Raw genomic sequence first — 17,344 nt, forward strand, 5'->3', positions numbered from 1 at the left:
TAGAATTACATTTCAAAAGCTAACAAACTAACATAAAATACATTTTAATTAAATACTGACCAATTATTTCCCAAAGCCACAGGGAGCCGCAGCACAGAGGTGAAAGAGCCACAAGTGGCTCGGGAGCCGCAGGTTGCCGACCCCCGCCATAGACAAATCCCATACATACCCATTCCCATAGACAAATTCCATTCACACCCATTCCCATACACAAGTCCCATACACACCCATTCCCATACACAAATCCCATATGTACCCATTCCCATACACAAATCCCATACACACCCATTCCCATACACAAATCCCATACACAAATCCCATACACACCCATTCCCATACACAAATCCCATACACACCCATTCCCATTCACAAATCCCATACACCCATTCCCATACACAAATCCCATACACACCCATTCCCATAAACAAATCCCATACACACCCATTCCCATACACAAATCCCATACATACCCATTCCCACAGACAAATCACATTCACACCCATTCCCATACACAAATCCCATATGTACCCAATCCCATACACAAATCCCATACACACCCATTCCCATACACAAATCCCATACACACCCAATCCCATACACAAATCCCATACACACCCATTCCCATACACAAATCCCATTCACACCCATTCCCATACACAAATCCCATATGTACCCAATCCCATACACAAATCCCATACACACCCATTCCCATACACAAATCCCATACACACCCATTCCCATACACACCCATTCCCATACACAAATCCCATACACACCCATTCCCATACACAAATCCCATACACACCCATTCCCATAAACAAATCCCATACACACCCATTCCCATACACAAATCCCATACATACCCATTCCCACAGACAAATCCCATTCACACCCATTCCCATACACAAATCCCATATGTACCCAATCCCATACACAAATCCCATACACACCCATTCCCATACACAAATCCCATACACACCCATTCCCATACACAAATCCCATACACACCCATTCCCATACACAAATCCCATTCACACCCATTCCCATACACAAATCAGTTTCACTACCATTCACATGCACTCAGACGTACCACATTCCTTTCTCCTTGAAGCCACGGACATGCTAATGGAGAACGCCTGCGTGTGACTTTGTTTTGCGTGGGGAGGCTGATGCACAGGCAGCCACATGGACCCAGACAGACTGGGATCAGAATCCAGTGGCATAGACTGGGAACCCCACCCTTCTGTAGCCTTCCTCCAGCTTCACTGCCGTTGTGATGTGTCACCACCTTCCTCCAGATCCAATGTTGAGGTCTTGGTTAGATCGCTCTTTGTCTGGAATCTCCTCTTGGACCTTACTGCCATGGCTGACCCCCTTCAACTGCTGAGTTGTAGGCTGCCAACAGAGGCTCACCAGATTCCTTTGTCCTGGACCAAAGGTTGATCAGCCCTGTGGCTTCCTGCTTTCACCACACAACTTCATAGTTCTCCGAGGTGAAGATCCATCTTTTCCCATGGGTGTTGCAGGTCACACATCGTAGTAAGGCCCAGAGGAGATTCCAGACAAAGAGCGAACCAACCGAGACCTCGACGGTGGGTATGACAGAGGGTGATGACATATCACAACGGCATTGAAGATGGTGGAAGGCTGCAGAGGTGAAGGGTTCCCTGTCGCTGACCTTAGAGTTTCTGTAACTGTGCGATTTTACAGGATGAGGTTCCTACCCCATGTCCAACCATCTTTACACAGCCGGGCTTGGGACCATCCATGGGTGACCTAAGCTCTAGATGGCATCACTCTTGGTATATCAGGAAGTCACAAGAGATTACACACACACACACACACACTCATTATCTCACACCCTCTCTGTGTCCACACTTCTGACTCCCCAATCTCATTCACTCCATGTGTACACACCAGTGACCACACCCCACCCCCCCCACAGGACATGTGGCACTCACGGCAAAATGGTCGTACAGCTGGTAGGTGAGCAGGGGATTTGGAAGCTCGCGGAAGTAAAGTTTGCACAGAGAGCCAACGCAGTGGATGTCCTGTAGGTACGGGTCCTTGGTGAGGTCCGGAACATGGCCGCAATCAAACTCGTGGCTGCAGCAGAGAGGAAGAAGGCAGAGAGGGGTTAGATCCAGAGAGAGAGGAGAGGGGGTGAGATACTGAGAGAGGAGAGAGGGTTTAGATCCTGAGAGAGGAGAGGGGGTGAGATACTGAGAGAGGAGAGAGAGAGGAGAGGGGGTGAGATACAGAGAGGAGAGAGAGAGGAGAGGGGGTGAGATACTGAGAGAGAGGGGTTAGATCCTGAGAGAGGAGAGAGAGAGAGGGTTTAGATCCTGAGAGAGGAGAGAGAGAGAGGGTTTAGATCCTGAGAGAGGAGAGAGGGGTGAGATACTGAGAGAGGAGAGGGGTTAGATCCTGAGAGAGGAGAGAGAGAGGAGAGCAGGTGAGATACTGAGAGAGGAGAGAGAGAGAGAGAGAGAGAGGGTTTAGATCCTGAGAGAGGAGAGAGAGAGGGGGGGGTTAGATACTGAGAGAGGAGAGAGAGAGGAGAGGGGGTGAGATATTGAGAGAGGAGAGGGGCTAGATCCGAGGAGAGAGAGGAGAGGGGGTGAGATACTAAGAGAGGAGAGAGAGAGGAGCGGTGAGATACAGAGAGAGAGAGAGAGAGAGAGAGGAAGGGTGAGATAGAGGGGTGAGATACTGAGAGAGGAGTGAGAGAGAGGAGGGGTGAGATACTGAGAGAGGAGAGGGGTGAGATATTGGGAGAGGAGAGAGAGAGGAGAGGGGTGAGATACTGAGAGAGGAGTGAGAGAGGAGGGGTGAGATAGAGAGGAGAGAAGGGTGAGAGAGAGGGGTGAGATACTGAGAGAGGAGAGAGGGGTTATTACTGAGAGAGGAGAGAGAGAGAGGGTTTAGATCCTGAGAGAGGAGAGAGAGAGGAGAGAGGTGAGATACTGAGAGAGGAGATAGAGAGAGGAGATGGGTGAGATACTGAGAGAGGAGAGAGGGGTTAGATACTGAGAGAGGATGGAGAGGGGGAGGGGATTAAATACTGAGATAAGGAAGAGCGCGGAGAGGGTTGGATAATGAGGCAGGAGGGAAGAGGGGAGCGGGTTAGATACTGAGAGAGAGGTGAGGGTGAGAGAGATGAGGGTGAGAGAGGCGGGAGAAGAGAGAGGGGCATAGGGGAGAAAGACAAGTTGGGTAGAAAGAGAGAGGAGTGGGAAGAGAGGGAGGAGAGGGGAGGGAGGGAGAGAGGAAGGAGGGGGAAAGAGAGAGAGAGGCGGGGTGCACGCGAGAAAGAGGTAGGTGGAGATTGAGAGAGGTGGCTGGACAGAGAGACTGGTGTGGAAGAAAAGAGGCAGATGGGGGGAGGGGCGAAGGTGGGGAGGGGTGAGGGAGGGTGAGAGAGGGGAGAGGGGGAGGGAGAGATGGGAGGGGGAGATGGGAGGGAGAGGGGGAGGGGAGAGGGGGAGGGGAGAGGGGGAGGGAGAGAGGGGGAGGAGGGGGAGGGAGAGAGGGGGAGAGGGGGAGGGAGAGAGGGGGAGAGGGGGAGGGAGAGAGGGGGAGAGGGAGGGGAGAGGGGTGGGGGAAGGGGAGGGGCAAAGAGGGGGGAGAGGAGGAGAGGGAGGGAGAGGGGGAGAGGGAGGAAGGGAAGGGAGAGGGGAGAGGGAGAAAGGGAGGGAGTGATAGAGGGAGAGGTGTGAGAGGATCAGGACAAAGGAATGGTGTGATAGGAGGCTGAGCCATTACCGCAGTTTCTGGATGTTCGAGGAGACACCAGAGAGCCGGTAGATGCCGTCCACTATCCCATGACGCTCAATGAACTCAGCACAGCTTTTCAACACCTGGGGGACTGAAGAACAGCAGCCGTGGGTACGTGGGGGTCACAGAGAAGCGGAGGGCAGTAGGAGCCACAGGGAGTCACAGAGACAGGGAAGGGTGTCACATGTTGTCTGTTTTGAAATGTTGGATGGGGGGTGGGTCAAGGCCTGGAATTAATCGGGGAAGGTTACCATCTGCGAGTGGGACAGACGGGCTGGGAAATGCCTTACCACTGTCCCCCTGCCCACGCCCCCCACCACGTTCCAGCCCATGGCTCCCTCTGCTGCTCTCACAGCCTGCCTCTTCGTACCGTCCAACCCAGAGTTCAGGAGGTGTTCGCCCAGGTCGCACCCAAAGACTCGCTCCCGGAGGATCCCTCTCTGCTTCAGTCGCAGACGGCTAGGACGAGACTTCATGAAGGCCAGGAGGTATCCCATCAGGGACCCGTGCTTCTTCAAGCCTGGAAAGCGGAGGGGCAGTGTCAGTCAGTGAGTCAGACACCTGCAGAGCAGCACTCCCTCCACACTCCCTCCCTTCTCACGGTGAGGCTCTCCTTCCTCACTGCCCAACCCAGAGAGCAAGATTTGGCAGACAGTTTGGAGGAGATTACAGAGACGGGGAGGGGTGTAGGGTGCAGAAGGGGTTACAGAGACTGGGAGGGGTGAAGGAGCCATAGGGGGTCACAGAGACGGGGAAGGGCATAGAGGCCAGAGATAGTCACACAGACGAGGAGGGGTTTTGGGGGCAAATATGGTTACAGAGACACGTATGGGTACGGGGCTGGGGGGAGGGTGGGAGGTCACAGAGATGGGGTGTAGGGACCAGAGGGAGTCACAGAGTCATGGAGAGGGTCACAGAGACGGGGAGGGGTGTAGTGGCCAGACGCGGTCACATAGATGAGAAAGGGTGTAGGCAACTAAGAGGATACAGAGACGGAGATGGGTGTAGGGGCTGGAAAGGGTGCACAGAAGGGGAGGTTGTAAAGGCTGAACAGCATACCACCTTTCCAACTTACCCGGTCCCAGATTCTGTTCCTGACCTGTGGGGACACTCAGGCTCCGAGTTACTGGACTGACACCAGCTGCCTCAGAATCTTGGAATGGGTAAAAGAATGAGTGGAGAAAGTCATTGAGTGTCAAAAATACCCTCCCAGTTACATAAATAACACCCCTCTCTATCGACCCTACATCACCAATTCCCTCCATAAGACAGGGGTCAATGGGCAATAATGGGGAGCAGGAAACCTGGCTGCTTACCCCCCCCTCTCTAACCCAGGGCTCACAGGGCAATGATGGGGAACAGAACCTTTTTCTCTCTCTCTCACACACACACACACACCCCACCCTACTGGGTCACAGCTATGTCAATATAATAATTACCAGATTTCACTGTGGCAGTGGTGTTTGAAGCAGGAGCTCTCTCAGTGATCAACTGAACACATTCACTAGGAAAATATCCAACCTGTAAAAATGAGAAATACGACAATGTGTAAACTTCAATCTACATTTTCATTACCCCAGCCCGACACCACTCCTGATCACTGACACCCCTCTGACACTGACACCCCTCCTGATCACCGACACCCCTCCTGATCACTGTAACCCCTCCTGATCACTGACACCCCTCCTGATCACTGACACCCCTCCAGATCACTGTAAACCCCTCCTGATCACTGTAAATCCCTCCGGCCCCAACACTGCCCACCGATCACGGTAAACCCTTCCTGATCACTGACACCCCTCTGACACTGACACCCCTCCTGATCACTGACACCCCTCTGACACTGACACCCCTCCTGATCACTGTAACCCCTCCTGATCACTGACACCCCTCCTGATCACTGACACCCCTCTGACACTGACACCCCTCCTGATCACTGACACCCCTCCTGATCACCGACACCCCTCCTGATCACTGACACCCCTCCTGATCACTGACACCCCTCCTGATCACTGACACCCCTCCTGATCACTGACACCCCTCCTGATCACTGACACCCCTCCTGATCACTGACACCCCTCCTGATCACTGACACCCCTCCTGATCACTGACACCCCTCCTGATCACTGACACCCCTCCTGATCACCGACACCCCTCCTGATCACTGACACCCCTCCTGATCACTGACACCCCTCCTGATCACTGACACCCCTCCTGATCACTGACACCCCTCCTGATCACTGACACCCCTCCTGATCACTGACACCCCTCCTGATCACTGTAACCCCTCCTGATCACTGTAAACCCCTCCTGATCACTGTAACCCCTCCTGATCACTGTAAACCCCTCCTGATCACTGTAAACCCCTCCGCCCCCAACACCGCCCACCGATCACGGTAAACCCCTCCTGATCACTGACACCCCTCCTGATCACTGACACCCCTCCTGATCACTGACACCCCTCCTGATCACTGACACCCCTCCTGATCACTGTAAACCCCTCCTGATCACTGTAACCCCTCCTGATCACTGTAAACCCTCCTGATCACTGACACCCCTCCTGATCACTGTAACCCCTCCTGATCACTGTAACCCCTCCTGATCACTGTAACCCCTCCTGATCACTGTAACCCCTCCTGATCACTGTAACCCCTCCTGATCACTGACACCCCTCCTGATCACTGTAAACCCCTCCTGATCACTGTAAACCCCTCCTGATCACTGACACCCCTCCTGATCACTGACACCCCTCCTGATCACTGACACCCCTCCTGATCACTGACACCCCTCCTGATCACTGACACCCCTCCTGATCACTGTAAACCCCTCTGACACTGACACCCCTCCTGATCACTGACACCCCTCCTGATCACTGTAAACCCCTCTGACACTGACACCGCTCCTGATCACTGTAAACCCCTCCTGATCACTGTAAACCCCTCCTGATCACTGACACCCCTCCTGATCACTGACACCCCTCCTGATCACTGTAAACCCCTCCTGATCACTGTAACCCCTCCTGATCACTGTAAACCCCTCCTGATCACTGTAAATCCCTCCTGATCACTGTAAACCCCTCCTGATCACTGTAAACCCCTCCTGATCACTGTAAACCCCTCCTGATCACTGTAAATCCCTCTGACACTGACACCGCTCCTGATCACTGTAAATCCCTCCTGATCACTGTAAACCCCTCCTGATCACTGACACCCTTCCTGATCACTGTAAACCCCTCTGACACTGACACCCCTCCTGATCACTGTAAACCCCTCCTGATCACTGACACCCTTCCTGATCACTGTAAACCCCTCTGACACTGACACCCCTCCTGATCACTGACACCCCTCCTGATCACTGACACCCCTCCTGATCACCGACACCCCTCCTGATCACTGACACCCCTCCTGATCACTGTAAACCCCTCCGGCCCCAACACTGCCCACCGATCACGGTAAACCCTTCCTGATCACTGTAACCCCTCCTGATCACTGACACCCCTCCTGATCACTGACACCCCTCCTGATCACTGACACCCCTCCTGATCACTGACACCCCTCCTGATCACTGACACCCCTCCTGATCACTGACACCCCTCCTGATCACTGACACCCCACCTGATCACTGACACCCCTCCTGATCACTGACACCCCTCCTGATCACTGACACCCCTCCTGATCACTGACACCCCTCCTGATCACTGTAAACCCCTCCTGATCACTGACACCCCTCCTGATCACTGTAAACCCCTCCTGATCACTGACACCCCTCCTGATCACTGTAAACCCCTCCTGATCACTGACACCCCTCCTGATCACTGTAAACCCCTCCTGATCACTGACACCCCTCCTGATCACTGACACCCCTCCTGATCACTGACACCCCTCTGACACTGACACCCCTCCTGATCACTGTAACCCCTCCTGATCACTGTAACCCCTCCTGATCACTGACACCCCTCCTGATCACTGACACACCTCCTGATCACTGTAACCCCTCCTGATCACTGTAACCCCTCCTGATCACTGACACCCCTCCTGATCACTGACACACCTCCTGATCACTGACACCCCTCCTGATCACTGACACCCCTCCTGATCACTGACACCCCTCCTGATCACTGACACCCCTCCTGATCACTGACACCCCTCCTGATCACTGTAAACCCCTCCTGATCACTGACACCCCTCCTGATCACTGACACCCCTCCTGATCACTGACACCCCTCCTGATCACTGACACCCCTCCTGATCACTGTAAACCCCTCCTGATCACTGACACCCCTCCTGATCACTGACACCCCTCCTGATCACTGACACACCTCCTGATCACTGACACCCCTCCTGATCACTGACACCCCTCCTGATCACTGACACCCCTCCTGATCACTGACACCCCTCCTGATCACTGACACCCCTCCTGATCACTGTAAACCCCTCCTGATCACTGTAAACCCTCCTGATCACTGACACCCCTCCTGATCACTGTAACCCCTCCTGATCACTGTAAACCCCTCCTGATCACTGACACCCCTCTGACACTGACACCCCTCCTGATCACTGACACCCCTCTGACACTGACACCCCTCCTGATCACTGACACCCCTCCTGATCACTGTAAACCCCTCCTGATCACTGTAAACCCCTCCTGATCACTGTAAACCCCTCCTGATCACTGTAAACCCCTCCTGATCACTGACACCCCTCCTGATCACTGACACCCCTCTGACACTGACACCCCTCCTGATCACTGACACCCCTCCTGATCACTGACACCCCTCCTGATCACTGTAAACCCCTCCTGATCACTGACACCCCTCCTGATCACTGACACCCCTCCTGATCACTGTAACCCCTCCTGATCACTGTAAACCCCTCCTGATCACTGACACCCCTCCTGATCACTGACACCCCTCTGACACTGACACCCCTCCTGATCACTGACACCCCTCCTGATCACTGACACCCCTCTGACACTGACACCCCTCTGACACTGACACCCCTCCTGATCACTGACACCCCTCCTGATCACTGACACCCCTCCTGATCACTGACACCCCTCCTGATCACTGACACCCCTCCTGATCACTGACACCCCTCCTGATCACTGACACCCCTCCTGATCACTGACACCCCTCTGACACTGACACCCCTCCTGATCACTGACACCCCTCCTGATCACTGACACCCCTCCTGATCACTGACACCCCTCCTGATCACTGACACCCCTCCTGATCACTGACACCCCTCCTGATCACTGTAACCCCTCCTGATCACTGACACCCCTCTGACACTGACACCCCTCCTGATCACTGACACCCTTCCTGATCACTGTAAACCCCTCCTGATCACTGTAAACCCCTCCTGATCACTGTAAACCCCTCCTGATCACTGTAAACCCCTCCTGATCACTGTAAACCCCTCCTGATCACTGTAAACCCCTCCTGATCACTGTAAACCCCTCCTGATCACTGTAACCCCTCCTGATCACTGACACCCTTCCTGATCACTGTAAACCCCTCTGACACTGACACCCCTCCTGATCACTGACACCCCTCCTGATCACTGTAACCCCTCCTGATCACTGACACCCCTCCTGATCACTGACACCCCTCCTGATCACTGACACCCCTCCTGATCACTGACACCCCTCCTGATCACTGACACCCCTCTGACACTGACACCCCTCCTGATCACTGACACCCCTCTGACACTGACACCCCTCCTGATCACTGACACCCCTCCTGATCACTGACACCCCTCCTGATCACTGACACCCCTCCTGATCACTGACACCCCTCCTGATCACTGACACCCCTCCTGATCACTGACACCCCTCCTGATCACTGTAACCCCTCCTGATCACTGACACCCCTCCTGATCACTGTAAACCCCTCTGACACTGACACCCCTCCTGATCACTGTAAACCCCTCCAGATCACTGTAAACCCCTCCTGATCACTGTAACCCCTCCTGATCACTGACACCCCTCCTGATCACTGTAAACCCCTCCAGATCACTGTAAACCCCTCCTGATCACTGTAACCCCTCCTGATCACTGACACCCCTCCTGATCACTGTAACCCCTCCTGATCACTGACACCCCTCCTGATCACTGACACCCCTCCTGATCACTGTAACCCCTCCTGATCACTGACACCCCTCCTGATCACTGTAACCCCTCCTGATCACTGACACCCCTCCTGATCACTGTAAACCCCTCTGACACTGACACCCCTCCTGATCACTGACACCCCTCCTGATCACTGTAACCCCTCCTGATCACTGACACCCCTCCTGATCACTGACACCCCTCCTGATCACTGACACCCCTCCTGATCACTGACACACCTCCTGATCACTGTAAACCCCTCCTGATCACTGACACCCCTCCTGATCACTGTAAACCCCTCCTGATCACTGTAAACCCCTCCAGATCACTGTAACCCCTCCTGATCACTGACACCCCTCCTGATCACTGTAAACCCCTCTGACACTGACACCCCTCCTGATCACTGTAAACCCCTCCTGATCACTGTAAACCCCTCCAGATCACTGTAAACCCCTCCTGATCACTGTAACCCCTCCTGATCACTGACACCCCTCCTGATCACTGACACCCCTCCTGATCACTGACACCCCTCCTGATCACTGACACCCCTCCTGATCACTGACACCCCTCCTGATCACTGACACCCCTCCTGATCACTGACACCCCTCCTGATCACTGTAACCCCTCCTGATTATTTGTAAACCCCTCCTGATCACTGACACCCCTCCTGATCACTGTAACCCCTCCTGATTATTTGTAAACCCCTCCTGATCACTGACACCCCTCCTGATCACTGTAACCCCTCCTGATTATTTGTAAACCCCTCCTGATCACTGACACCCCTCCTGATCACTGACACCCCTCCTGATCACTGACACCCCTCCTGATCACTGTAAACCCCTCCTGATCACTGACACCCCTCCTGATCACTGACACCCCTCCTGATCACTGACACCCCTCCTGATCACTGACACCCCTCCTGATCACTGACACCCCTCCTGATCACTGACACCCCTCCTGATCACTGACACCCCTCCTGATCACTGACACCCCTCCTGATCACTGTAAACCCCTCCTGATCACTGACACCCCTCCTGATCACTGACACCCCTCCTGATCACTGACACCCCTCCTGATCACTGACACCCCTCCTGATCACTGTAAACCCCTCCTGATCACTGTAAACCCCTCCTGATCACTGTAAACCCCTCCTGATCACTGACACCCCTCCTGATCACTGACACCCCTCCTGATCACTGTAAACCCCTCCTGATCACTGTAAACCCCTCCTGATCACTGTAAACCCCTCCTGATCACTGTGAACCCTTCTGGCCCCTACACCCCTCTGGTCCTTTCTACAGTATGAAAAAAGCACTGAGGAAGGGTACTAGTGAGGACTCAGAATGGGTCAGAATTCCCACCTGGAAACCCCTTTTCCCCCTCCACCACGTGCTTTCTTGCTTTGAGGGCATGTCGATGACAGACACAATGTCTCCAACCTGTGGGCATGTAGAGGAAGGTAAAGGTTAGTTGGTTTATTATTGTCACGTTTACTGAAATGCGGTGACAAGTTTTAGTCTCCGTACCATTCTGACATAAGTACATCGAGGTAGTACGAAAGGAAAAAGCAGTGATAGCATTACAGAGGAAGCGCAGTGCCAGCAGTCAGTACCCACACGGCATGGTAGGTTGGGACACCAAGAGTGTAAGAGCAATCCAATCAGGAGTCTGATAACAGTGGGAGAGAATCTATCCTTGAGCCTGGAGGGACACGCTCTTAGCCTTTTCTATCTTCGGAGCAATGGGAGGGGTGGGAGAAGTCCTTCTGACCGAAGCAGCGCGGAGTGTGGACAGAATCCGTGGAGGGGAGGCTGGTTTCCGTGATGTGCTGAGCCGAACCCACGACTCCCTGTCACGGGCAGAGCGGTTGCTGAATCAAGCCATGATACATTTGGATAAGATATTCTATACAGTTCATCCATCCCTATACACAGAGACAACTTTGTGTATGGACGCACACACACAAACAGAAACACACACACACACAAACATAAATATTCAAACACAACTACAGAAATCACATACACACAGAAACAGACACGCGCAGAAAAACAAACACACACAGAAACAGACACACAGAAAAACACACACAGAAACAGACACACAGAAGAACAATCGCATACACACAGAAACAGACACACAGAAAAACAATCGCATACACACAGAAACAGACACACAGAAAAACAATCGCATACACACAGAAACAGACACGCACAGAAAAACAAACACACACAGAAACAGACACACAGAACAATCGCATACACACAGAAACAGACACACAGAAAAACAATCGCATACACACAGAAGAACAATCGCATACACACAGAAACAGACACACAGAAAAACAATCGCATACACACAGAAACAGACACACAGAACAATCGCATACACACAGAAACAGACACACAGAAAAACAATCGCATACACACAGAAACAGACACACAGAAAAACAATCGCATACACACAGAAACAGACACACAGAAGAACAATCGCATACACACAGAAAAACAATCGCATACACACAGAAAAACAATCGCATACACACAGAACAATCGCATACACACAGAAACAGACACACAGAAAAACAATCGCATACACACAGAAACAGACACACAGAAGAACAATCGCATACACACAGAAAAACAATCGCATACACACAGAACAATCGCATACACACAGAAACAGACACACAGAAAAACAATCGCATACACACAGAAACAGACACACAGAAGAACAATCGCATACACACAGAAAAACAATCGCATACACACAGAAACAGACACACAAAAACAATCGCATACACACAGAAACAGACACACAGAAAAACAATCGCATACACACAGAAACAGACACACAGAAAAACAATCGCATACACACAGAAACAGACACACAGAAAAACAATCGCATACACACAGAAACAGACACACAGAAGAACAATCGCATACACACAGAAGAACAATCGCATACACACAGAAACAGACACACAGAAAAACAATCGCATACACACAGAAACAGACACACAGAAAAACAATCGCATACACACAGAAACAGACACACAGAAGAACAATCGCATACACACAGAAAAACAATCGCATACACACAGAAACAGACACGCAGAAAAACAATCGCATACACACAGAAACAGACACACAGAAAACCAATCGCATACACACAGAAACAGACACACAGAAGAACAATCGCATACACACAGAAACAGACACACAGAAGAACAATCGCATACACACAGAAACAGACACACAGAAAAACAATCGCATACACACAGAAACAGACACACAGAAAAACAATCGCATACACACAGAAACAGACGCACAGAAAAACAATCGCATACACACAGAAAAACAATCACATAGACAGAAACAGACACGCACAGAAAAACAATCGCATACACACACACACAGAAAGTGACACTGAGGGAATAACGCACCAGCACATACACACATGCTGAGGTCGACACAGTCACGCACAGATGCTCACAATCCCCTCAGACATGCAGATGTTGATGCCCGTGTGCTCTTCCCCTTGTGGCACACACCCTGGTGTTTACCTCGAAGGAGATCTCGTCGCTGGCCTGGGCAGCGTACCGTTTGATAACTTGAGCTGCAGCAATGGCGGGAACGTTAATGAAAGCCTCGTCATTCACAAGCAGCCGATTGCCTTTGTTGTCAATCTGTTGGGGGTAACAGACGAATTGGGTGGAGGGAGGAACAGTGACACACCCCTCCAATGGCTCAGCAACCTGACTGTCCCTCCGACAGCCAGCACTGCCTCCCTATCTCAACCTGCTCCCTCGCTCCCTCCCCACGGCTGCTCCCACAGCACTCCCTCCTCACCGTCCCTTCCACAACACCATGCTCACTCCTCACCGTGTCCCTGCAGTGTTCCCTCCTCACCGTGTCCCCGCAGTGCTCCCTCCTCACCATGCCCCCGCAGTGCTCCCTCCTCACCGTGTCCCCGCAGTGCTCCCTCCTCACCGTGTCCCCGCAGTGCTCCCTCCTCAGCATGCCCCCTCAGTGCTCCCTCCTCACCGTGTCCCCGCAGTGCTCCCTCCTCACAGTGTCCCCGCAGTGCTCCCTCCTCACCATGCCCCCTCAGTGCTCCCTCCTCACCGAGTCCCCGCAGTGCTCCCTCCTCACCATGCCCCCTCAGTGCTCCCTCCTCACCGAGTCCCTGCAGTGTTCCCTCCTCACCGTGTCCCCGCAGTGCTCCCTCCTCACCATGCCCCCGCAGTGCTCCCTCCTCACCGTGTCCCCGCAGTGCTCCCTCCTCACAGTGTCCCCGCAGTGCTCCCTCCTCACCATGCCCCCGCAGTGCTCCCTCCTCACCGTGTCCCCGCAGTGCTCCCTCCTCACCATGCCCCCGCAGTGCTCCCTCCTCAGCATGCCCCCTCAGTGCTCCCTCCTCACCGTGTCCCCGCAGTGCTCCCTCCTCACAGTGTCCCCGCAGTGCTCCCTCCTCACCATGCCCCCTCAGTGCTCCCTCCTCACCGAGTCCCCGCAGTGCTCCCTCCTCACCGTGTCCCCGCAGTGCTCCCTCCTTACCGTGTCCCCGCACTGCTCCCTCCTCACCGTGTCCCCGCAGTGCTCCCTCCTCGCTGTCTCTTCCACAACACCATGCTCCCTCCTCACCGTGTCCCCACATTGCTCCCTCCTCATCGTGTCCCCACATTGCTCCCTCCTCACCGTGTCTCCACAGTGCTCCCTCCTCACCGTATCCCCGCAGTGCTCCCTCCTCACCGTGTCCCCGCAGTGCTCCCTCCTCACCGTCTCTTCCACAACACCATGCTCCCTCCTCACCGTATCCCTGCAGTGCTTCCTCCTCACCGTGTCCCCGCAGTGCTCCCTCCTCACCGTCTCTTCCACAACACCATGCTCCCTCCTCACCATGTTCCCACAGTGCTCCCTCCTCACCGTGTCCCTGCAGTGCTTCCTCCTCACCGTGTCCCCGCAGTGCTCCCTCCTCACCGTCCCCGCAGTGCTCCCTCCTCACCGTGTCCCCGCAGTGCTCCCTCCTCACCGTGTCCCCGCAGTGCTCCCTCCTCACCGTGTCCCCGCAGTGCTCCCTCCTCACCGTCTCTTCCACAACACCATGCTCCCTCCTCACCGTATCCCTGCAGTGCTTCCTCCTCACCGTGTCCCCACAGTGCTCCCTCCTCACCTTGTCCCCGCAGCGCTCCCTCCTCACCGTGTCCCCGCAGTGCTCCCTCCTCACCGTGTCCCCGCAGTGCTCCCTCCTCACCGTCTCTTCCACAACACCATGCTCCCTCCTCACCATGTTCCCACAGTGCTCCCTCCTCACCATGTCCCCGCAGTGCTCCCTCCTCACCGTGTCCCCGCAGCGCTCCCTCCTCACCGTGTCCCCGCAGTGCTCCCTCCTCACCGTCTCTTCCACAACACCATGCTCCCTCCTCACCGTCTCTTCCACAACACCATACTCCCTCCTCACCATGTTCCCACAGTGCTCCCTCCTCACCGTGTCCCCGCAGTGCTCCCTCCTCACCGTGTCCCCGCAGTGCTCCCTCCTCACCGTCTCTTCCACAACACCATGCTCCCTCCTCACCGTATCCCTGCAGTGCTTCCTCCTCACCGTGTCCCCACAGTGCTCCCTCCTCACCTTGTCCCCACAGCGCTCCCTCCTCACCGTGTCCCCGCAGTGCTCCCTCCTCACCGTGTCCCCGCAGTGCTCCCTCCTCACCGTGTCCCCGCAGTGCTCCCTCCTCACCGTCTCTTCCACAACACCATGCTCCCTCCTCACCGTATCCCTGCAGTGCTTCCTCCTCACCGTGTCCCCACAGTGCTCCCTCCTCACCTTGTCCCCGCAGCGCTCTCTCCTCACCGTGTCCCCGCAGCGCTCCCTCCTCACCGTCTCTTCCACAACACCATGCTCCCTCCTCACCATGTTCCCACAGTGCTCCCTCCTCACCGTGTCCCCGCAGTGCTCCCTCCTCACCGTCTCTTCCACAACACCATGCTCCCTCCTCACCGTATCCCTGCAGTGCTTCCTCCTCACCGTCTCTTCCACAACACCATGCTCCCTCCTCACCATGTTCCCACAGTGCTCCCTCCTCACCGTGTCCCCGCAGTGCTCCCTCCTCACCGTGTCCCCGCAGTGCTCCCTCCTCACCGTCTCTTCCACAACACCATGCTCCCTCCTCACCGTATCCCCGCAGTGCTCCCTCCTCACCGTCTCTTCCACAACACCATGCTCCCTCCTCACCATGTTCCCACAGTGCTCCCTCCTCACCGTGTCCCCGCAGTGCTCCCTCCTCACCGTGTCCCCGCAGTGCTCCCTCCTCACCGTCTCTTCCACAACACCATGCTCCCTCCTCACCGTGTCCCTGCAGTGCTTCCTCCTCACCGTGTCCCCACAGTGCTCCCTCCTCACCGTGTCCCCGCAGTGCTCCCTCCTCACCGTCTCTTCCACAACACCATGCTCCCTCCTCACCGTATCCCTGCAGTGCTTCCTCCTCACCGTGTCCCCGCAGCGCTCCCTCCTCACCGTGTCCCCGCAGCGCTCCCTCCTCACCGTGTCCCCGCAGTGCTCCCTCTTCACCGTGTCCCCGCAGCGCTCCCTCCTCACCGTGTCCCCGCAGCGCTCCCTCCTCACCGTGTCCCCGCAGTGCTCCCTCCTCACCGTGTCCCCGCAGTGCTCCCTCCTCACCGTCTCTTCCACAACACCATGCTCCCTCCTCACCGTATCCCTGCAGTGCTTCCTCCTCACCGTGTCCCCACAGTGCTCCCTCCTCACCTTGTCCCCGCAGCGCTCTCTCCTCACCGTGTCCCCGCAGCGCTCCCTCCTCACCGTCTCTTCCACAACACCATGCTCCCTCCTCACCATGTTCCCACAGTGCTCCCTCCTCACCGTGTCCCCGCAGTGCTCCCTCCTCACCGTCTCTTCCACAACACCATGCTCCCTCCTCACCGTATCCCTGCAGTGCTTCCTCCTCACCGTCTCTTCCACAACACCATGCTCCCTCCTCACCATGTTCCCACAGTGCTCCCTCCTCACCGTGTCCCCGCAGTGCTCCCTCCTCACCGTGTCCCCGCAGTGCTCCCTCCTCACCGTCTCTTCCACAACACCATGCTCCCTCCTCACCGTATCCCCGCAGTGCTCCCTCCTCACCGTCTCTTCCACAACACCATGCTCCCTCCTCACCATGTTCCCACAGTGCTCCCTCCTCACCGTGTCCCCGCAGTGCTCCCTCCTCACCGTGTCCCCGCAGTGCTCCCTCCTCACCGTCTCTTCCACAACACCATGCTCCCTCCTCACCGTGTCCCTGCAGTGCTTCCTCCTCACCGTGTCCCCACAGTGCTCCCTCCTCACCGTGTCCCCGCAGTGCTCCCTCCTCACCGTGTCCCCGCAGCGCTCCCTCCTCACCGTGTCCCCGCAGCGCTCCCTCCTCACCGTGTCCCCGCAGCGCTCCCTCCTCACCGTGTCCCCG

General features: G+C 55.1%; 1 protein-coding gene across 1 annotated transcript in view; it reads right to left on the reverse strand.

Annotated features, from left to right (window-relative positions):
* The window catches only part of LOC132398847 (rho GTPase-activating protein 33-like), an 86,967-nt gene that overhangs the window by 27,095 nt on the left and 42,528 nt on the right, over nucleotides 1-17,344 (reverse strand). Inside the window, exons 8-14 of the mRNA XM_059978712.1 lie at nucleotides 13,451-13,573; nucleotides 11,247-11,324; nucleotides 5,217-5,298; nucleotides 4,853-4,930; nucleotides 4,148-4,297; nucleotides 3,766-3,868; nucleotides 1,962-2,106 (exon numbers count right to left, since the gene is read on the reverse strand). Coding sequence (XP_059834695.1) covers nucleotides 1,962-2,106; nucleotides 3,766-3,868; nucleotides 4,148-4,297; nucleotides 4,853-4,930; nucleotides 5,217-5,298; nucleotides 11,247-11,324; nucleotides 13,451-13,573 — 759 coding nt within the window. The remainder of the gene's footprint in view (nucleotides 1-1,961; nucleotides 2,107-3,765; nucleotides 3,869-4,147; nucleotides 4,298-4,852; nucleotides 4,931-5,216; nucleotides 5,299-11,246; nucleotides 11,325-13,450; nucleotides 13,574-17,344) is intronic.

This window comes from Hypanus sabinus, chromosome 1 (genome assembly GCF_030144855.1).
Source record: "Hypanus sabinus isolate sHypSab1 chromosome 1, sHypSab1.hap1, whole genome shotgun sequence".
Taxonomy (NCBI): Eukaryota; Metazoa; Chordata; class Chondrichthyes; order Myliobatiformes; family Dasyatidae; genus Hypanus; species Hypanus sabinus.